General features: G+C 49.1%; 3 protein-coding genes and 1 long non-coding RNA gene across 10 annotated transcripts in view; 2 read left to right on the forward strand and 2 right to left on the reverse strand.

Moving 5' to 3' along the window:
- Positions 1-6,600, forward strand: LOC100019741 (leucine-rich repeat-containing protein 14-like). The gene is made up of 3 exons (XM_001372460.5): positions 1-1,077; positions 4,233-4,850; positions 5,523-6,600. Exons 1-3 carry the CDS (start codon positions 791-793, stop codon positions 6,088-6,090), a joined length of 1,473 nt encoding a protein of 490 aa, XP_001372497.2. The 5' UTR covers positions 1-790; the 3' UTR covers positions 6,091-6,600.
- Positions 6,579-8,830, reverse strand: LOC100019770 (uncharacterized). Of its 2 annotated transcripts, none has more exons than XM_007488814.3 (2): positions 8,692-8,830; positions 6,579-7,966 (listed from the first exon to the last, which is right to left on the reverse strand). In XM_007488814.3, exon 2 carries the CDS (start codon positions 7,928-7,930, stop codon positions 6,794-6,796), a length of 1,137 nt encoding a protein of 378 aa, XP_007488876.1. In that variant the 5' UTR covers positions 7,931-7,966; positions 8,692-8,830; the 3' UTR covers positions 6,579-6,793. The 2 variants fall into 2 exon arrangements, with proteins under 2 accessions (XP_007488876.1, XP_007488875.1); XM_007488813.2 differs by lacking the exon at positions 8,692-8,830 and adding an exon at positions 8,363-8,552.
- The window catches only part of LOC130458312 (uncharacterized), a 19,377-nt gene continuing 6,718 nt past the window's right edge, over positions 8,799-21,457 (forward strand). For all 5 annotated transcript variants that reach the window (XR_008917464.1, XR_008917465.1, XR_008917466.1 and 2 more), the window contains exons 1-2: positions 8,799-8,935; positions 15,327-15,434. This is a non-coding gene — a long non-coding RNA (uncharacterized LOC130458312). The remainder of the gene's footprint in view (positions 8,936-15,326; positions 15,435-21,457) is intronic.
- LRRC24 (leucine rich repeat containing 24) overlaps positions 9,476-21,457 on the reverse strand; it is a 19,630-nt gene continuing 7,648 nt past the window's right edge. The window contains exons 2-5 of one of the 2 annotated variants that reach the window (XM_056822910.1): positions 13,980-14,154; positions 13,300-13,578; positions 11,900-12,068; positions 9,476-10,687 (exon numbers count right to left, since the gene is read on the reverse strand). In XM_056822910.1, the coding sequence (XP_056678888.1) occupies positions 9,729-10,687; positions 11,900-12,068; positions 13,300-13,578; positions 13,980-14,144 (1,572 nt within the window). In that variant the 5' untranslated portion in view covers positions 14,145-14,154 and the 3' untranslated portion in view covers positions 9,476-9,728. Of the gene's footprint in view, positions 10,688-11,899; positions 12,069-13,299; positions 13,579-13,979; positions 14,220-21,457 lie in introns of those variants that run through there. The other variant, XM_056822909.1, reaches the window with a different exon arrangement.

The raw sequence follows: 21,457 nt of genomic DNA on the forward strand, positions 1-21,457 counted from the left end.
AAAGGATGGGCGGCTGTGGGCCGCAGGGAAGGACAGTAACCCGCAGGGAAGGACAGTAACCCCGGAGATAGGGAAGATCCGAAACTAGGTAACCCAGAGGAGGAGTAGCAAATCGCCCAGGGTTAAATGCAATATTTAGGCTGGCGGCGCCTAGGGCAGAGGGACTGGGTTAGGACTGAGAGGAAATGGCCTTGGGACACTGAATACCCCCGGAGCGAGAGACAAGGGAGGAACGGACAGGCCTGAGGCAGCTCAAGCAACTGGGAGGGGGTAGGGGGTGGGGTGTGGAAGCCCGAAAATTGGGTGAGGAGCCTAGGGATTTAGAGGACCTGGTCCTTGGCCAACCACGAAGGGCTGCGCAACAATGGGGCACCAGACAGCCAATCCTTGGCGAACTCTCGGATGGGGCTCATCTCTGTCCAATGAAGGGCCGAAACGCCATCAATCTGCGCCATCGTCGTCCGGCTAGATTCCCCGGCCTTGTTTTTGTCAGTTAACGGTTTCTCCCAATAAGAGGTTGAGAGCTGGGTCTCGGGACTGGGCCTCAATGGGGACCCAATAAGTAGTGTTCTGATCTCTTTCCCCCCAAAGCTACCCAGTTCCCTTTCCCCGAGCTTTGGTCTGGGGACCTCAACCTGCACAGTCATAATTCCTTTTCTAAACACGCCTGCGCAGATTGAGGGGGGGGGGTTGGTGAAGTGTGTGAAGGTGCGCCTGCGTAGACGACCCTCTCTGGTCTAGAGAGCGCCGAGCCGCGCTTGCGCAGAGATATTGGGTTGGTTCCGCAGAAATGCAGTCGCTGCTAGCCCTGTGTGCGGTGCAGGTGACCCGGCACCAGAAAATGGCATGCCGGGCTCTATCTTCCCTTCCTCGGGAGCTGTACCCGGCCTTATTCCGGGCCGCCTTCATGTACGGCAGAACGTTGGTGCTTCAGGCGCTGGTGCAGACGTGGCCCTTCCCGTGCCTCAGCTTCCGGCAGCTACTGCCCCACCCCAAACAGATGGGCTGGCCCAAGCGGCCCCGTAGGGAGAGTGTGCAAGCCGTGATCTTGGCGCTGCTCGCGCCAGCACCGCGGAGGTAAGCCAAGCAGCGGAGGAGGGGACTGGGCGATGGCTTGGTGAATGAGCACGCTTTCCAGGGGCTCCTTCGACTCTAAGATGCTGTGCGCAGAGCGCTGTAAACTCTCCGTCTAGTAGAGGGGTGGCGCATATACATATATACGCCAGAAAGCCTGCCCTCTAGGGAATCCTAGTTAGTGGGCTCTGCTCACATACTTTTATTTTTATTTTTTTTAAATAAATGATCGTTGAATGAACTAGTGGGGCAAGAGGGAGGCAATTTTCAAATTATCTGGCACAAATGTACTAGCCTTCTTTCAGATTCTGGAGGGCCAGGGTGTGATTTTGCCAAGGGCTGCAGAATGGGGAATCACTTTGACCAAATATTTGTTGCTTGGGAAGCTTTTTGTAAGTCTTTGTAAGTCTCTAATAAGTCGTTTGTGGGGTAACTGAGGTATCTTTGGGCAGTTTGTCTAAGAAGCTTGACCTTCCTGAAGCTGGGCTAGCTCCAAACACATTTTTTTCCTGTACTTTCCCAGCAGTTAGCAGCAGGTAGGTCCCTAGTCAACATCCCTTTTTCATGGGATAGGCAGAGAGCCTGACCTGGGACAGCCAGGTTAGTTGGTTGTTGTCCTTCATTATTTAAAGGGGATCAATATATCAGATGATGTCTTTTGACTGGAGCATAATTTGGATATGTGAGACAAGAGTTGTGTGAAACTTGTCAGCCTCACTCTCTTTTACAAGTCATTATGATTATGTCTCTGGATGCAGTGTTTATTTAACCTTGGCTTCTTTGATGTGTAACCAAACTTTGAAGGCTCCATAGTGCCTGCTTCAGTTGGAACAAATTGTTCTCATTTGCCCATTCTGCTGGAGGCTTCCCATGGCTGGAGTAGACACCTCTCCATACTCACTGACTAGTTTGAAGCCCCTTAGTTACCCTCAACCTGATTTATGCCAGGTTTATGGTGGTGTGGCCTCTAAGCATGTTACAGCTTCTTGGAACCATAGGTGAGGGCTAGATGGTAGGTGGACAGCAGCCCTGAAAAGGGCTCTGCAAGCCATCAAACCAAGGTACTTTTAGGGACAGAACCAAGACAGGGTCCTTGAAAGCTAAGCATATTCCACCTCTCCTCTCCCCAGCCATCTATTAATTCAATTTACCTAGAGAAAAAGTGAGGAAGGTCTCTGACTCTTTTCCCTTCTAGCTCTATATAATAGTTAGCATTTATATAGAATTTTAAGGTTTGCAAAGCAAATTTTCCAATGTTACTTCATTTGATCCTCACAAGTTTATTTTTACAGATGAGTAAACTGAGGCAGATAGAGGTTATGTTTATTTGCACAGGGTCACAGCTAGTGTCTGAGGCATGATTAAAACTCAAATTTTTCCTGATTCTAAGTTCTTTATTTTATGCTTCATGTCACCTAACTGCCCCAGATATCTATGGATCCTTGATGTCACTGAATCAAAGATCTATGAATTCCTTTTGCCAAAGACATTTCAACCCATTTGTAAGTTAGCAAATAATGCAAAGGATGAATTTTAGATAACAGACTAAAAGCAGAGTTGATAGGTTATAAGAGTACATGAAAGCTAATTAAGACCTAGACTTGGGTGGCACCAGTGCTTGTGGAGAGGAGATGGGACTTTGACAACTAGTTGAATGTGAAGAGTTGGGTGAATCAGAGAGCAACATTAGTTATGATGTCCAGTATGCAATTGGAAATGAAGTTCTGGAGTTTGAGGAGGAAGAATTAATGATATAAATTTCAGAGTTAGAAACTTGCAGGCAGTGATAAAACATAGAAATGGAGGGGCAGGTAGGTGGTTCAGTGGATAGAGTGCCAGAACTAAAGTAGGGAGATCTGGGTTCAAATTTGAATTTAGATATTTGCTAGCTGTGTGGCCCTGGCAAATCACATAACTTCAATTGCTCAGCCCTTTCTGATCTTCTGCCTTAGAATGTATTGATTCTAAGACAGAAGATTAAGGGTTTTTAAAAACAAACAAAAACCTAGGAGTGGTTGGGATCCCATGTGGAGAGTAAGAAGAAAAAGGACCAAGGACAGACCTTTAGGGAATAGCCACTGGGCTAGAAAGGTACTGAGCCAGCAGAGGAGTCCAAAAGCAATTCTTTAGTTTTATCAGCTGCATTTTTTATTGTCTTCCTTGGAAAGACCATAAGGAAGAAAAGAGGCAGATACTCCACAGGGACATGGACTGGGGGCCTGCGTAGTCTTCATTAAACAGTGTAGTGTGTTGGAAATCAAATGAGAATTTGTTAGCATTGTTAAGAGCTTCAAACAATGATTTCACAGATATGGCAGGGAAAGCTATAGAACAGTTTCAAAAGAATGGAGCCAGAAGCTTAATAATTGTAAGGGACCACGGATAGACTAGATGGTGAAGAAGTATAGGGAGAGTGAACTGCTTTTAAAATATATATATACTTTTAGAAGTAAAGAGAAATAGGATTATATCTGGATAGGGTTTCCAAAGGTAAAACAATTTTTTTATAATTTTCAAAGGATTGGGGAGAATAGCATTTTTATAGTTATAGGGAAAGAAAAAAGGTCGAATGAAGACAAGGGAGAAAGCAGATGACATTGTGATGCATTTGGCAGGCAGATTAGTGAGGGAACTTGGGCTCTCAAGCCAGATCTGTAGGTTGGCTGCATACATTTGATCTTTGGGGACTATGGAATCATTGACAAGGGGTTTATTGATTAGGAGTGGCCACATTTCTTATTTAAAAATTTTCTTTACTTCTGAGGCCTGGCTAATTTTCAAATACCTTCTTGAAATCCAGTCTATCTTGGGATTGGGATGGAGAAAACTTTAAAGAAAAGAAGGAAATATAACTAGAATCTTGAATAACTAAAGTCAGGCAGGATGAGGCTGGTGGAGTTGGGTTTGTGACTGACCAGTTATCCACACACCTGGACTATGGTGGGAAAGTTTTAAGTACTTTAAGGTCCAGGCCCTTGAGCTAGAGAAGTTGGGGAAGAGGGCTCCTATTATGGAAGTAGTCAAGACTGGGACCCCAAAGTCTTGATTTTTTCCTGGGACATCTGCTGGACCCATTTTCCTGAGTAGTTCCCTTTAAAAAAAAAAAAAGGCTTGTCCAGGTTACAGTCTCAACATTTTTTACCTGTCTCTTCTTGCAGGAAGCCTCAGCTTCGAGTGTTAGACATGACTGGCTTCCTAGATGCCAGCTGTGGGCAGGACCCCACAACTATGAGCATGTGGGCACGCTCAGTCGCTGTGGCAAGAACCTGTCTCAGTGCCGAGACTCAGGCCAGAGCAGCTCAACGCTTGGCAAAACGCCGAAAGTTGGATCCCCAGGCCTCTGTCACTAGTCCTGTGGAGGTACATACTGACCTGCTAGTGAATCGTACTTCTTACAATGTCCTGAAGGAGGCTCTCCAGACCAGCACTAGTGGTCCCCTGCGCCTACGCTGCAGGGATCTTTGGGCTGAGGAACTGTCAGGTCCTAGCACAGTAGCCCTGTTGGAGCTTCTAGACCCAGTCTGCCTGCGCCAGGTAGATCTTCGCTTCAACAACCTGGGACTTTCAGGTCTGTGTACTGTCATCCCCCACATGGCCAAGTTCACCCACCTGCTGAGCCTGAAGCTACAATATAGTAATGTAGATGTGCGACAGCTCACTGCTGAGGCAGAGGGCAGTTTCCAACGCTTTGTCTCTGCAATTGGCCAGTTGAAAAGCCTCAAGGAACTCAACATGGGTTCCTCTCGCCTCTCAGGCCGACTTTACCAGCTCCTTAGGTGAGTGGGTCTAGGTTTCCCAAGCACTTGTCTTTTTATCAGGTGGGAGGTCCTTCCTGAGGCTTTTCTTGGTTTCTTCAAGTATACTTTCTAGTATTCTTTGGGAAGGGGGAAAGCAGGCTTAGATAGTTTGGCCAAGGCCTCTGAACTGGAAGCAAGAAGAGATGGAGCTCAGAAAATAAGGGTGAGGTAAGGGTTTGAGCTTTAAGGCCTGCTTCCCACATGATATTTGATGGTGTCTCTGTTGCTTAGAACTTAACTTGGCCCTTCCCTTGGGCACTTGAATTCTTGTAGGGTAAAAAAAAAAACCAAAGTCAAATTGATGTTTGGGTGTTTATGGGGAGGGAGAGTGGTCAACACAATTAGAAAGGGGCATGTCCAGAATGGTATGGCTTGGGGAAATTGGATAGGGACAGATCCAGGTACGTGTGGTTTAGAGTTTGAGGGTTAAAGTCATTAAGAGGAATTCTGAATGGCACAAAATTATTTCCTTAGGACTAGTGACCACCTGGTCAGGGGCCTGGCAAACTAGAGGATCTGGAGGTTTTACTCATGGCCAGAGAGAGCATAAGAGTATCAGAATGTTAGTCTTGCCCAGCCATGAGGGTCTCTGTATCCCAGCTTCTGTTCTTGAATTCTGTTAAAATAACTACTCCCTGTATCTCTCTGTAGCTGCCTACAGAGCCCTCTGGAAAGCCTGGAACTTCCCTTCTGTGCCCTTCTCCCAGGGGACTTGAGTTACTTGACCCAGAGTCCCCATGCCACCCATCTGAAGAAGCTGGACCTCAGTGGCAACAAGCTGTCTGGTGACCATCTGGGCCCCTTTCAGATACTACTGAGGGAGGCCTCAGCCACCCTGCTGTGTCTGGATATCACAGAGTGTCAGCTAATGGATTCCCACCTTCTTAATACCCTGCCCACCCTATGCCGCTGTACCCACCTCCGCTATCTTGGTCTCTATGGTAACCCTGTTGCTAGTGCTGGAGTGAAGACCTTGCTTGAACAATCACGGTTATTGTCTGAGCTCCAGCTGATTGTATACCCAGTCCCCGTGGATTGCTACAAGGACCTGCCATGGCCACCCTCTTCAGCCAGCCTCCTAGAGGGTACCGTGGATGAAGAGAAGCTTGCCAGTGTGCAGGCTGAGCTTCAACAGTTACAACAGGCCATACAGCGTCATGATGTGCTATGGACCATGGACATCTATGGTCACAGCAGCTTTGACTACTTCAGTCTGTAGTACATATACACATATGTGTGTGTGTGTGTGTAAGTGTGTATATATATGTGGGGGGAGGGGTAAGTACAGGGAGAGGCAGCATTTCTCTGCTTTGCTTTTTATGCAGGATCATCCCAAGACTATGCCTCCTCTGAGCTTTGGCAGAACCAGGATGAGCTCTACTCAGTATGCGCATCTGAATGGGTTGTGTTAAGAGTGTTATATCCTATACTCCATTCCATGTCCATGCTGGACCCAATGGCAGGATTGTTTTAGGTCTGGAAGTTAGGTTTGGGGGATGGGGATGGGGTAAAATAGGGGGTGGGGGTGGGAGTGGGCTCAGGTAGCTGTTTTCCTGGGGGTATTTATCTGTAACTGCAGGACCCATGCATAAAACCTGAATTTATGGCTATTCCCCCAATATTCTTCCCCACCACCTCTCAACCCCCACCCAGTTCATTCCCCAACCTGTCAAGGTCACAGATGCTCACAGACCACAACACCAAGAATAAAGGCAATACCAATGTAAAAGTCTCCTCCATTACAAACAGTCCCAGTGAACCCAGCCTCCCCTGTTCAGCATTCCTTCAGCCCTAATCACACTACCCTCATTTCCAACCTGGTGCTTTGAGGGATAGGGTAGCTGATTTCCTTACTGCTTGGTGGGCCCATACCCTGAGAGCTAGGAACATTGGGGAAAGGGTGGGGGGAGCTCCCATGACCCTCATAGGAGCCAGGTATCTGAATGGCGGGTACAATAGCAGGCCTGGAGTAATAAGGCATGCAGTTCCTTATAGGCCTGCTCCCGCCAGTGAGGCAGCAGGGTCTGGTTATTGAGGACTCGAAGATTGGGAGTCCCACGGCACAGAAGTGTGTAGAGGCAGGCCCAGCGGCTCTGCAGGGCCAGCCTTGTGCGGCAGTTGAGGATTATACCCCTGACTGTTTTCTTCACCCGGAGGGCTTTAAGTGCTGGCAGGTCGAGGTGTCGGAAAACTAGGCCCCTGCTTTGGGATACATCTAGAGTTTCCAGGGATCGGGACTCAAGTGCATATGATACACCTAGGTCCTTAACAGGCACCAGGACGTGCAGGACCAGGGTCTTAAGGTTAGGCAGAGCCTTTGTCAGTTCCTGCATGGTATCTGGACATACCCCCTTGAAGCTCCAGAAGTATTTGAGCTCCAGGGTTCGGAGCTGCTGGAAGCGAGTGAGCAGTGCCACTGATCGGGCAGACCAGTCAAAAGGTAGCTTGGCCCGGCTGAGGCGAGGTGCCCTGACCAACAGCCTCTCCAACAGCACCTGGAAGTTGTGGATCTGGTCCAGCTTGGTGAGGCTCACCTGGGTCATGCTGCACGTGCCCGGTGGGTAGAAGTCTGGGGGCTCTAGATGCGTCAGGGTCCAGTTCAGCTCCAAGTCCCGAAGATCCCCACAGTGAACACCTTCCAGGAAGCCAGTGAGGAAGTCGGCCCAGCGGGCCCCCTGATCAGCCAGGTCAAAGCTGGCACGGAGCCGCAGCAGGCTGGCTCCTCGGGCCATGAGGTGGTAAGCATACTGGTGCACCCAGTCCTTCCAGCGCTCAAACTCACGCGCTGACACCAGCACCACTTCCAGGCCAGACTGGAAGGCACCAAGCCGCATGAAATCGGCTGTGCGCCAGAGGCGGGGCGTGCGCATTAGCTGGCTCCAGGATCGGCACACCTCTGCTGCCGTGCACTTTTCCGCCTCAGTCAGAAAGGAGAAGATGTGCAGCTGACAATCCACGGGCAGCAGGCTGAAGGGGAAGATGCTGCGTCCGCTGCTTCGGCCTTCCTCCCGGGAGGCGATGCCTCGAATACCACCACGTCGCCGCCGCTTCCGGGGCATCGCTCCAGTAGAAGCTTCCCGAGACTCAGCAGGGTCCTGAAGGGTGACATGGAGTGAGGGAGCCAGAGCCCAAGCACTCTGAGACGCAAGGAGCCCCCTAGACCCTGTTCTCAGCTAGTTTCCTCTCTGAGTCCCCGCCCCCAATGCATCCAATCCGAGTCCCCGCCCCTAGCACTTCCCCTCGCGAGTCTATTCCCTCCCCAGTGCATCTCTTCCCCTCCCCCGCCCCCTCCTCCAACACCTCCCCTTCCGAGTCCCCGCCCTTCGCACTTCCCTTTCCTAGTCCTCGCCCCAAGCATCTCCTCTTCCGATTTCTCATCCCCAGCGCCTCACTTTCCTAGACGTCATCCTCAGCGCGTTTCCTCTCCAAGTCCCCGCCCCCTGCACGTCCCTTCTCCGAGACCCCCAGTGCTTCCCTTTCCTAGATCTTGCCTTCAGTGCGTTCCCTCTCCGAGTTCTCGCCCCAGCGCTTCCCTCAGCACCTTCCCTGGAGACTCCGCCCCCAGCACGTTTCCTCATTGGGTCCCCGCCCCCAGCGCTTCCTTTTCGTAATCCTCGTCCCTAGCGTCCCCTTCGAAGCCCCGCCCCATCCCCAGACCCCGCCCCTTGAGGCCTTGCCTCGTCGCTCCACCTCTAGCCCAGCCTCCCTCAGAGGGAGTCGAGGCCACCCCCTCAGCCCAGGCCCTCCTCACCATGGGAACACCACGACCGGCCCCTCCCTCCGGCCAGCCGACTGGCCCTCTATCCCAGCTACCCCCTACCTGGTAGTTCCGGGTACGGGCGATGCCTTTTCTTGGTCGCGGCGCCAGCTTAGCGCGTCTCAGAAACCGCCAGAAGAGGGAACAAGGTGCCAGGTTGGATCTCTTCAGGAGTCACCAGTCGGCGCGCGCAATCCGCTCTTACTTCGGAGCAGAGGAGTTCGCAGCCTAGAGTGACACCTTCCCGCCCTCTTTTGCCGGAAGTGACGCAAAGGGAGACCGGGGCGTCTCAAAGGCTGACAGGATGGTGCGTGGGGCCCCCTGGCGGGATCGGGGGACTCTGGAAAGCGTTGTGGGAAGGCGGTGATCCTCTCCCATCTAGATGCTCTCGAGTCCCATACAAGCTCCAACCCAAAGTTGAGGCAGCTAGGGGGCGCTGTGGATAGAGCGCTGGGCTTGGAGTTGGCAAGATCTAAATTCAAACCCTGCCTCAGACACTTGTGTGACCATGGGCAAATCATTTCACCTCTGCCTCGGTTTCCCCATCTGCAAAATGGTAATAAGACTCCTATTTCGCAGGTTGTTGTGACAAGTATTTGGAAAACGCGTAGGGCATGGCACATAGTGGGCGTTAGATAAATGCTTGTTATCCTCTCCTAATCCCCACCCCCAATTTAGAGCTCTTTTAGTACAATGAAGAAGCTGGGGGCTGCTTCCTTGGAGAGGGACCCTGGAGGGCTGGGTTGCTCTCATCTCTTCCTAGAACTCACTCTACTGAAGATCCCTCTGGTGCAGGGAATTCATCACCTTCCTAGACGGCTCCCATTGCTCTAGTGAATATGGCTGATTGGTCAGGAATTTCTCTTTATGATAAGACGCTAAGGGTGCTTTTGCCTTGAGGCTCCTGTGTCTGTGCCACAGCCCCCTCCCCCTCCCCACTCCCAGGTTCCCTAGGTCCCAAGCTTGGATCCAGGGCAGTAACTCCTCTCCTCAGGTGCCTGCCCAGGTTGGGGATCGGGCTCGATCTTTGCTCGCCCCACTGCTGCTCCCTTCCCACCCTTCCCACCCCGGCGCTCTTCACCCCAGTCCAGTCTAGGTCCTCAGCAGTGGATTTCATAGGCAATCTGTGGCTGAAATAAGAGGCCCGGATCCTGGAGGGGCTCAGAGCTGGGGACCAGGCCGGGGCGGCCGGCCGGCGTCCCCTCCCCCGAGTCCTCGTAGGTAGGAAAGAGGGGCTTATTTCGATTAATGACGAACATCTCGTGGCCCCGCTCGTCCCGGTATTCCTCCAGCTGGGCAAAGGTGGTGGGACCGTCTGAGTAGTCATTGACGTACAGGACGCTCTCCTCCTGTTTGGCTTTTTTCCTTTTCCGGTGCTTTCTGCAGATCATGATGGTCAACAACAAGGCAGTGAGGGCTAGCAGGGAGATGCCAGCGGCGATGGCTGTCTGCGTGGCCGTGCCCAGGGCATAGAAGTCCATGCTGCCCGCCTCGTACAGGGGCTCACGGCTCACGGCTCCGGAGGCGGGCGGCGGGGGGCGGGGCAGCTGCTGCTGGGACAGGTTCACTAGCAGGTGAAAGGGCATTCGGGTAGTGCCTCCTGGGTTGGTGGCCTCGCACTCATATTTCCCAGCGTGGGCCATCGTGATGTTGGTGAGGGACAGCATGCCGCTCCCTGTGTCTGAAGCCAGGTGTTCCCCTAGAATCCCCTCACTCATCCCTGGGGCCCCACCCACCAACCTGACCCTGGCCCTAGGCAGCCCCAATCGGGACTGGGCCACCTTCCTCCAAGTGACCAGAGGCTGAGGGTAACCCGAGGCCTGACAGGACACCCGCAAATCGTCCCCCAGCTGGGCCATGGCCTCCAGGGGCTCCACGTGCACCGTGGGGGGGATGCAGATCAGGCTATTTCCTGAGATGTCCAGGAGGCTCTGGTGGGCCAGGCGTGGGGGCTCAGAACAAACAATCTTCTTGTCCAGGGAGCTGAGGAGCCTCTGGCCCCCATCTTTGATCCAGGCCCCAAGCCAGTGCAGGGCACAGTCACAGCGCCAGGGGTTCTCTAAGGGATGGGAGGGAAGTTAGTGAAATCCCCCACCCAAGCCCAGACATCCCTACACATCCTTAGGACCTCCCGGCCCCCCCCCCCCCCCAACTGCCCTGGCTAAGTTCACAAAGTCAGAAAGCCTTCCCTGCCCACCCTCTTCCTCCTTCTCTAAGAGGAGTGTACACCTCTCACCAATGATAAAAACAAAGCTGGCCCAACTCCCCACTCTTATCTGTGCAACTCTGACCCAGCCCCTGGACACCCTGGGATGGTTCTCATTCTTCTCCCCCTCTTCTAAAATCCCCATCTGTCCTCCCTTCCCAAGATCATCTTACCTGCCCCAGGCCTGCCCCTGTTCCCACCCAGGCCGCACAAAGCTGTCCCAGTGTGGCCCGATGGTGGGATGTGTTGTGTTTACTGTGGATATTGAGATCTGGCACATCCTCAGGGCCCTCGCTGGGAGGTGGGAGGCTGGCCTGAGCCCTCCTTTAAAATCCCAGCTAGGCTCATTTCCAGCGACCCTTGTCTATCTGAGGTTCATTTTAGCAAAGGCATAGACAGCATGGAAGAATGCTGCCATCTATGAATTTGTCCTTACCTGATAGGCCAGAGACACTTCTCCAGGTCCCTATTATCTTTTCTGTTTACAGTGGTCATTTGGTATCACAGCCTTAACTGAGGTCCAAAAAAAGGGGGGCTCTGCCATCCCCAATCACAACAACAAAACAAACCCTAAACAGTGTGACTCTCTGGATCTGGTCTGGGAATGGGGTCTTGGGCCTGAGCTCAGCTTCTTAATTGCTTCTTTAGTCATAGCCTCGGTTTTCTCATTGGTAAAATGGAGATGATGCTCCAAAGATTTTATTTCTCCCTCTGTAAAAGGAGGGCACTGAACTAGCTCATGTCTAAGGTTCCTTACAGATCTAAATCCAATATTCTCTAACTTGTAGTGACCTTCTTTCCCAGGGCTTTTGGGAGTCTGGCTTTCACTTTTCCCCTTCCACCTGAAAATGCTTCCTCAGTAGAGGGAGTTCCTATCATTAACCAGTTCAGGGTTGGCTCCTTTGTGTGCCTGTTTAATGTGTCTGTCCTGTGTGTGTGCATGTGTCCGTCCATTCTGTGACTTGTGAGTCATGTGCTAGGAATGGCAGTAGGAGGAGGGGCAGGGAAAGAGCCAGGCCCTGTTCTCTTCCTCTGCTGCTTTGCCCCCTGCCCTTAATACACTACCTGTGAGCCGCAGGACCTGCAGGCTGGCCAGAGGGACCAGGACAGCCTGGCTGATGGTGCTCAACTGGTTCTTGCTGAGGTCCAGCAGAGCCAGGGAGGAGAGGCCAGCCAGTGCCTGGTCTTCCAGCAACTCAATACTGTTTTCCTGCAGATGCAGCTCCTGCAGTCTCTGAAATGGTGGGGAGGGACAAATAAGGGAGGGAAGAAGAAGAGGAAGGAAAGCACTTGGGTAATTGGAGTCTTTGCAAGCTCCATGCCACTTGCCCTTCTCCTTCCCAAGACTGCTTGGGCAGGCAGGGGTGGTGGGGGTGGGAGAATTGGCACTTTCACCCTCTCACATCTGGGGCCTAAGAAGGGGCCTTTTTTGCTGCTCAGTCCTCAGGGTGTTCTGAAGTCTGGTCAGCAGGCTGCAAAGCTGACACAGTGGCACAATGGCCAGACTTCACAAAAACTTGAGTTCAAATCCTGTCTGGCAACTTAATCTCAGCTCCAGTTTCTTCATCGGTAAAATGGGGTTAGTATTGTTACCTACTATTAGGGTTTTGAGGATGAAATGAAACTCTATGCAAAGAGCTTTGCAAACACTAAAGAACCAGGGAGCAGCTGGGTTGCTCAGTGGTTAGAGAGTTGGGCCTAGAGACAGGTCCTGGGTTCAAATCTGACCTCATAGTGTTCCTAGCTATGGGTCTCTAGGCAAGTCATTTAACCTCTATCGCCCAACCCTTCCTGCTCTTCTACCTTGGAATTATTACACAGTATTGAATCTAAAACAGAAGGTGAGGATTATTAAAAAAAAAAGCTAAGTGCTAGGTCTCATTATTGTAAATTCATCTGTTTACATCTATCACCTCCCAAACCACTGGGGCTCTTCTGGCTTTGTATCCCTGTAACCTAGCACCACCTTGGCCCTTGCAGGCTGCTCGTTGGGCTTGGTAGTCTTCTTTTCCTGCCTCATCACTGCTGCCCCTGGCGCTTCTCCCAGCTCTGCTTGCCTTGTCCTTCCTCATCTTCTATTGTGTTTCTGCTCATTTTTTAACCACTTCACTCTAATGCCACATACCCTTTTCCTGCCTTATTGTGTATTACACTCATCCATGCCTTACTTCCTTATGAGAGTGGAGATGATGTCTTATTTTGACTTTGGATTTCCTAGAGAAATTAGTGGGCACTTAACAAAGGGATACAGAGATGGACTCTGGCTGGAGCAGTGATGCCCTGGCCCTCACAGTCATCCTCTTCTAAGCTGGGCTGGTGCCTGCTCAGGCTGTTTGGCCTCATTGCAGCTCTCAAGGCCTTCAAGTGGGGCAGGGATGGACAGGCCCTGGACCTTTCCCTAAAAGAGCCGCAGGGAGAGATACTTTTCAGAGCTGGGCCCAGCCGGGGAACCATGGGATGCTCACCGGCAGGTAACAGAAGGTAAAGTCAAGAAGCCGGGTGATCTGGTTCCCTGCCAGGTAGAGCACTCGAAGGTGCTCCAGGCCCTTGAAGATGCTGCTGTCCAGCAGGTGGATGCGGTTACGATTGAGGGCTAACTCCAGGAGTTGTTGCTGGCCAAGGAAGGCACCTGGCTCTAAAGCCCACAGGCTGTTGTTCTGCATGTAGAGGTACTGCAGGCCCGAGAGGGGAGCCAGGTCGGCTTGATGAATCTGAGTGATGCTGTTGTCCTGAAGGAACACCGTCTAGAGAGGACACACATACACCAGAGTCAAGTTTGGGATCCCTGCTCTGTCTGAGAATAGAGAAAGGCGGAAATTGTTTAGTGTTAGGATGAACATTTGAGGGAGGGGAACACGCGGAAGCCGGGACTAGTACCAGGGCCCTGTGTCTGGACAAGGTACTTTCCCCCTGAGCCACAGGTTTCAGGCCTCCTCCCTAGCAGGAGGATAATTTTTTTCATGATCTACAAATCACAGGACTATGAGGAAAGCACTTTGTAAATAAACCTTAAAAGCCCTAAGGAAATGGGAATTATTGGCATATACATTTTCTGCCTGGGTATTTCTGAGGATCCTCTTATTCTCCCCAGTGGCCCAGTCTAGCCCTCCCTGGGAGAAAAGCCTCCGGAGTGCCAATTCTGTACCTGGGTGACGGGCGGAATCCCAGGCGGGACATTCTGTAAGCTCAGCGAGCCGCACTCCACGGTCATGCTGTAGCAGCGACAAGCGGTGGGGCAGCCCTGGCCCCTGAGCAGCAGGAGGCTCAGGATGGGGAGGAGGCTGGACAGCATGGACTCCCCCAAGGCCATCTTAGAGGAACTGCCGGAAAGAACAGAAAGGCTGACCCTTCCCATCTCCCCCCCACACATGCACAAACCCTTCAGGAGGCTGGCTTGGATTCTGAGAGGGGGAGGAGAAGTAAGAAGTCACCAGATCTCTTCCTGCCCCCTTGGACCTTCTCCAAAATTGGTTTCCTCATCCTGAAACCTGGTGATGTTTGCTCATTGGCCTGTAAGCCCGAGTAAAGCTCACACTCCTCTCTTGAGCATGCGGGCCTTACTGGGCCTCCCCACCATCTTCACCCTCTACCAACGAAATGATTCTGTCCCCCAGACATATGCTACACCCCGTTCTTAGACTTGGCTCTTCCTCCATCTGCTGTCCCTAGCCTTTGAGGCCTGGCTCTGCCTTCTCCAGGAGACAATAGCCCGAATGCCCCCTTCAGCTCTGACCTGTCCTCCCTTGGCGATTCCATAATGTGTCGTGTTGTTTGAGCTGTGTGCATATCTCTCCCTCTGACCCTTACACACACACACACACACACACACACACACACACACACACACACACGCGCGCGCATGGGATGAAGTCAGGATCTAACACTGAAGTGCTCTTTTGGGGAATGGGACTGAGTTACTTGTCGATGGAAGCCACCACCAGGATATAGTAACAGCTGGAGGAGGGTCTGAGGACCTGCCAGCAGGGAATAATGAGGGAGTTAAGAATTTGACTTCCATTTCTTTAACATTGCCCAGGCACAAGGCCTTGCTCAACCATGATGCAGTTTCCTTCTCCTTAGAAGGTTTAGATTTTTGTATTCATCCGTTAGCCCCTGTTAGTCTTACAGTCCTCTGGGCCTTTGGCCTAATATTAACCTAATTTTTGAACTTGCAAAATGTTCTGACCTATAGAAAATATGCAGAACTGTTTGTACCATATAGGGTCTGCCTGATGTGACATGCTGTGGCCTCTCTCTCTTTCCCTTTTATTTATTTTTTAAACCCCTACCTTCTATCTTAGAATTAATACTGTGTATTGGTTCCAAGGCAGACACATGGTAAGGGCTAAGCAATGAGGTAACATTCAGTGATTTGCCCAGGGTCGCACAGGAAGTGTCTGAGGTAAAATTTGAATCCAGGACCTCCCTTCTCTAGGCCTGGCTCTCAATCCAGGGAGGAGCCACCCAGCTTCCCCTTCTCTTTCCCTTTTAGGTTGTTGGTGAAACCCTTGTAGAGGTGGTGAGAGGCAGGATGGTTTTGTGGAAAGGACACTGACCCTGAGGTCAGAGGATCTGCTTCTGTTCCTCTGTGGGACTTTGGGTAAGTGACTTATCCTGTCTGGGCTTCTGTTTCCTCAAAATCTGTTATCCATAGAGCTCCAGGACTGTAATTGAGTGAACCTGGGTTCAAGTCTGGCTTCAGATATTTCCTAGCTATAAGACCCTGGGCAAGTCACTTAATTCTGATTTTCTCCCCTATAAAATGAGCCTACTAAAATAGTTCCTACCTTTCAGGGTTATTTTGAATCTCAAATATTTGTAAAGTGCTTAGCATAGTGCACTAAAAGCACCTAGTAGGTGCTTAATAAATATTTGTTCCCTTCTCCCTTCCTTTGCTTCTCACGTTTAAGCCCAGGGCCAATCTTCTTTGGTTGCCTGCTGACTACAGGGGGCACCAGTTTCTATTCTATCCTCATGATCAAAATCCCCTCAGTAATTTCCTTCAACATAGCTGAACCCCACAGGTGGAGAGGTATTCTCACAGGGAGTAAAGTAATGCTTGTTGACTTTCCTAGCTAAAAGTGAAACCCACATAAATTTAGGAATCTTTACAATCTGACAAGTGACTCAGTTTATATTGGGTTGGCTATTCTGGGTCTTGTTGAAGAACTGGGATACTTCAAGATCCTGGAAGGAACTCATGGGTCTAAGAAAGTAGAACAGGGAGGTCCAGGAAATCAGGGGAGGTGAGACTTGGCTCTAGGACCCCAGAGAAATCCCTTATTCCATGGTCTTCCTAGTGACCCCAGGGCTTTCTCCTATTTGCTAGGGCCAGTGTTGCTGCAATTCCATCCATAGATCTTCTCCCTCCCAAACTCTTCTTTAAAGGCAAGAACCAGGGGCAGCTGGGTAGCTCAGTGGATTGAGAGCCAGACCCAGAGACAGGAGGTCCTGGGTTCAAATGTGGTCTCAGACTTTTCCCAGCTATGTGACCCTGGGCAATTCACTCAACCCAAATTGCCTAGCCCTTACTGCTTTTCTTCTACCTTGGACCCAATATACATGATTGATTCAAAGGAAGGTAAGAGTTTTAAAAAAATAAAGGCAAGAATATTTTCCCCAACCCCCATCCTTTTCTTCTAGAGGTCAGAAAGCTTCTAAAGAAACAGGTGATTTCTTTAACTGCTGGAGATTCCCATAGTTAGTGACTCCTGGAGCCATGAGGAAGAAGAGCTGAGTAGCAGCAGGTGGATGGAATTTGCCAGATTCCTGGCAGGAGGCTCTCCTCTGGTCACAGTGAATCCATATGCAGGCTTTCTCTGAGCATCTGATAAAAGACTAGCTTCCATGTGAGAATGATTCTTTTGGCATTGAGGAGGCAATGAAGGCACCTCCCCGAGGGACCTGAGTTTAGATCTCTGGCTTCTTCCTCTCACTGGGTGATTTGGGAGTGGTAGTCACTAAGCTAGCCACCTCTCAGTGACTCCTCAGCCATGTTTACAACGAGAAGGTGGACTGGTGGAGATGAGAAGAGAGAGAAAGAGAAACAGAGAGAGAGGGACAAATGAATGAAATGGCAATGAAGACGATACTAACATTTATAGAGCACCTACTACATGTTAGACACAGTGTTAAGTATTTGAAAATTATTATCTCATTTGAGCCTTCCAACAGTCCCAGGAGGTAGGCACTATTATTATTATTCTCTTTTGGTAGTTGAGGAAACTGAGGCAAATCAGTAACTTGCCTAAGGCCACACAGTTATCAAGTTTCAGAGGCCAGATTTGATCTCAGGTCTTCCTAACTCTAAGAGGTCCAGCATTCTGCCCACTGTGAGCCCTCTAGAGCCTGCTCCTCACTTCACTCCCCACCAGCAGATATGACCAAGGAGCTGAGGGCCATGCTCATACCTAGGCTGGAGAACGGCAGAGGTGCCTTAGGATTGGAGAAGGTCAAACACCCTGCTTCAAAAACCAGAGCCTGCCTGGCACAGGGGGATAAGTACAGGGACTGTATTTGGATTTCACTGGTATAGGTGAGGAAACTCATTACTGATGCAAGTTCCCAATCAGCATTGTAGCTTAGGGAATTGCCTAGAACACTGAGGCTATGGACTTCTCTAAGGGCACATACAAGAGGTGGGATTTGAACCCAGGTGTGTCATCTGGCCTGCCAAATAATACATAACAAATGCTTGCAGATCTGTTCTTAAAAAACTCTTACCTTCCATCTTAGTATCAATTCTAAGACAGAAGAATGGCAAGGACTAGGTTATCAGAGTTATGACTTCCCTAGACACACAATTAGGAAGTGTCTGAGGTCAGATCTGAACCCAGGTCATTCCAACTCTAGGCCTGACACTCTATCCACTGTGCTACCTAAGATACTCTGCAGATCAAATTTTATTTATTTATTTTTTTAAAGCCCTTACCTTCCATCTTGGAATCAATACTGTGTATTGGTTCCAAGGAAGAAGAGTGATAAGGGCTAGGCAATGGGGGTTAAGTGACTTGCCCAGGGTCACACAGCTGGGAAGTATCTGAGGCCAGGTTTGAACCTAGGATCTCCCATCTCTAGGCCTGGCTCTCAATCAAAAGCCACCCAGCTGCTCCCTACAGATCAATTTTTAAAAAGGGAATTGATTTCAGTCTGCAAAATACAAGTCAATGAGCTTGGCTTTGATTTGACAAAATGATAGAATGTAGTAGTAGTAGTCTCTCGGTAACCGAGGATGACAATTGTCTTTGTGCACTTCCATCTGTGATGTAGATGAGTGTGCACAAAAACACTTGTGTGTGAAGGAGATTTAAGTGCAAAAGTTGATGCACAGAGACAGTCCCACTCTCTCGGCATTGGAAGCCTGGGTCCAGTGTCACGGAAAGTCATTACACCTGGAGACTTCCTCAGCTGCATTGGATGGCCAGGTTGTCTTTTGTGCTCCAACACGCCCTAAGCACTCCACAGTGCTTTGCTGCGTCGCCCTCTCAGCAGTTGAACCTTCTTATTGGTTTCTTCTGTCTGTTCGGCAGAAGCGGTCTTCACATGCTGGATGAGCAAAGCCCTAGTTCACCAGGGGTTGATGACCCGATAGCTACCCTCACAAGGTTTAGTCGGCCTGTAGAAGCCGTTGTCCCGGGTATGGCAGCTGCCGCATGCTAGCAGCTACTGGGAGCCACAAGTGAGAGCTGGGTGTCAGGTGGGGGTCAGAGGTTGGAGAGCTGCCCTACGAGGGCAGGACAAGCCCTCCATACCAGAGATACTACCCCTCCCTGAGCACCCCACAAATGTACAGTATTATTAAAGGAGTAGTTAGTAAACATTTAGAAAAAGAATTTGGCAATCACAGCAATTAAACACAGCTTCAACAGGCCATGCCAAATGGACATTTTCCTTTATACAGGATGTTCTAAAATTCTTAATGTAGTTTTCACCTTAAATGTCTTAATTATTAATGGGTTATGAATGGGTAGATGAAGGCAACACTGTAGACAGAATTTATCTGCCTTTTTATTCTAAAGAAGAAATCTGGTCTCTAATCACATTTCCTTTTGATTTAAGTGAAGTCCACATGTTGATAGAAACAAAAATAGATGAAGAAAAAAATTGGAGAACAGGAAAAAATAAAATGCAGTTAAAGGATCAATGACTCTGAGATGGACAGGACATAATACATAATAAATATTTGCAGATCTATTTTTTAAAACCTTTACCTTCTGTCTTAGTATCAGTTCTAAGACAGAAGAACAGCAAGGGTGAGATGATAGTCCAATTTCCCTGGTTTTTAGAAACAAGGAAGTTGTGAGCTAGGAAAGTGAAGGTCACTCTAGAATCTGAAGCCAGATCCTCTGACCCCCAGGCTAAGGGTCTTGCCCCACACCTGCTGCCTCATTGGTCAACTTGTCCCTCCCCTTCCTCCTCAACACTCAAGAGAAGTGTATCTGCTCCTTCTGTGCAAGGAACGTAGGGCAGTGACTTTTCATAGCTTTTCAATAAATATTCCTTGAAGTGAATGATCCGCTCTCTCCATTATTTACAATAAATATTCCATCTCAGCTTTGTTTTCTTAGACTAGAATGAGGTTTGGCCATTCATTAAATATGTGAGCTTTGTCATGTCATCTAATCTCTATGCAGCTGTCTGTAAAATGGGTTTACCAAGATTTTAGTTGAGAATTCCTAAGAATTGGGAGTTAGAAGAAACTTAGCAGCTATCTAGTCAAACTCCAAGATGAAAAGAATTCCCACCATCACCTACCCAATAAATTGAAGAATTCTAAGGAGAATGAACACATGGCCTCTCATGTTTGCTCATTTTACTTTTACACAGTTCCAACTGTTAGAAAATCTTCCCTGACATCAAGCCTATCTACACCTCTTTACTTTCCACCCATTACTTTCCGTTCCACCTTTAGAACAATTTAATCATTCTTCTACGGGACAACCAGTCAAATACTCAAAAGCAGCTCTCTTAACTTCTTCCTCCCAATCTTCCCTTCTTCAGGCAGGACAATCAATCTTCATATGACAAGGACTTAAGTCCCTCCCCCATCCTGGCTGTCCTCCCTGAACATTCTCCAGCTTATCAGTGTCCTTCTTAAACCCTGAACACAATATTCTAGGTACAGTCTGACTAGGACACAAGGCCTGTCACTATCCTGTTTTTGTAAGTTGTGCCTCTCTTAATAGAACCCATGATCACACTGGCTTTTTTAGCTGTCACAATACACCAATATCTTGTTTTGAACTAAGACCTACTGATGTTTTTTTAGAACTGCTCTTTTACCAAGCACCTATACCCACTCTTGTACTTGTTCAGATTATTTTTTTTTTTGTACCTAAATGTAAGAGTTTACACCCAAGACTAAATTCACCTTTTTGCAACTTTTATCATTTACCCCTAGTTTTTCCTTCAGTATCTTTTGGGACCCTGACTCTGTTGTCTAGTGTGTTAGCCTAGCTTTGTGTAATCTAAAAATTTATGAGTATTTCATGTATCCTTTTATCCAAGTTATTGATTAAAATGTTAAAACAGAGCCTAGCACAGATTTCTGGGGTATTCCACTGCCACTCCTGACACTATGAACCATTAATCAGCCTGAGACTGGCTATTCAACCCATTCTGAAGCCATTAAATTGTATTATTGTCTAGTGCCCCCCACCTCATAAAAATATTAAGAGATTCTTTATCTAAAGCTTTGCTACAAATCTAAATAGACTATATCCCAAGCATTCCCCTCCTCTCCTAGTTTAGTAATACTGTCAAAAAAGGGAATGAGGTTAGTGTGGCATGAGCCAGAGTCCTGCCCATCTTCCTTCCACTCTGCTCAGCACTCCTTCTTCCTCCCTGCCAGAGCTTTGTCAGGAGATTAAATCAGATCTGATTTGAGCCAAGAAGGAGATGCAGCTGCCGCTGTCCATTTAAGCTAAGCAGAGCCCGCCTTGCAGCAGGGGAGAGAGACCCTCCACCAACCTCCCAGCCTTCTCTTGAAAATTTACTTTCTTTGCTATCTCAGGCCTCTCACTTCCTCCTCTCCTATCCCCAGGCCTCAGCCTTGAAGTCTTACTTTCTGAAAGTCTAAGGAGGCTCCAAAGAATATATACAGTCCACTGATAGGTTCATGAGAAGGGATTTCACTGTATGATGCTAACTAGACTAAAGCATCTTTAAGAAGAGGATTAGAAGCCATAGAAAAGCTCCCAACATATTCCATGTTGTGTTGTTGTTGTATAGTCATTTTTTCAGTCATGTCTGACTCTTTGTAACCCCATTTGGGGTTTTTGTGGTAGAGATAGTAGAATAGTCTACTGTTTTCTTCTCTAGCTCATTTTACAGATGAAGAAACTGATGCAACAGCATCACCCAGCTAGTAAGTGTCTGAGACTGGATTTGAACTCAGGTCTTCTTGACTCCAGACCTAGTGCTGTATCCACTTACCATCTAGCCAGCTTTCCCAATACATTGTACCAAACTAGAACAGGTAGGGCCATGGGAAGGTCTCAGACCGAAATATAGGTGATACATCAGAGGTAGAGAAAATTCTAAGCATAAGACAGTAGGGGTAGTTCTTTGAGAATAGATTCAAAGGATATGGCCTCTGCAGCCTGGAAAGATGCCAGCTGAAAT

The sequence above is a fragment of the Monodelphis domestica genome, chromosome 3 (assembly GCF_027887165.1).
Source record: "Monodelphis domestica isolate mMonDom1 chromosome 3, mMonDom1.pri, whole genome shotgun sequence".
Taxonomy (NCBI): domain Eukaryota; kingdom Metazoa; phylum Chordata; class Mammalia; order Didelphimorphia; family Didelphidae; genus Monodelphis; species Monodelphis domestica.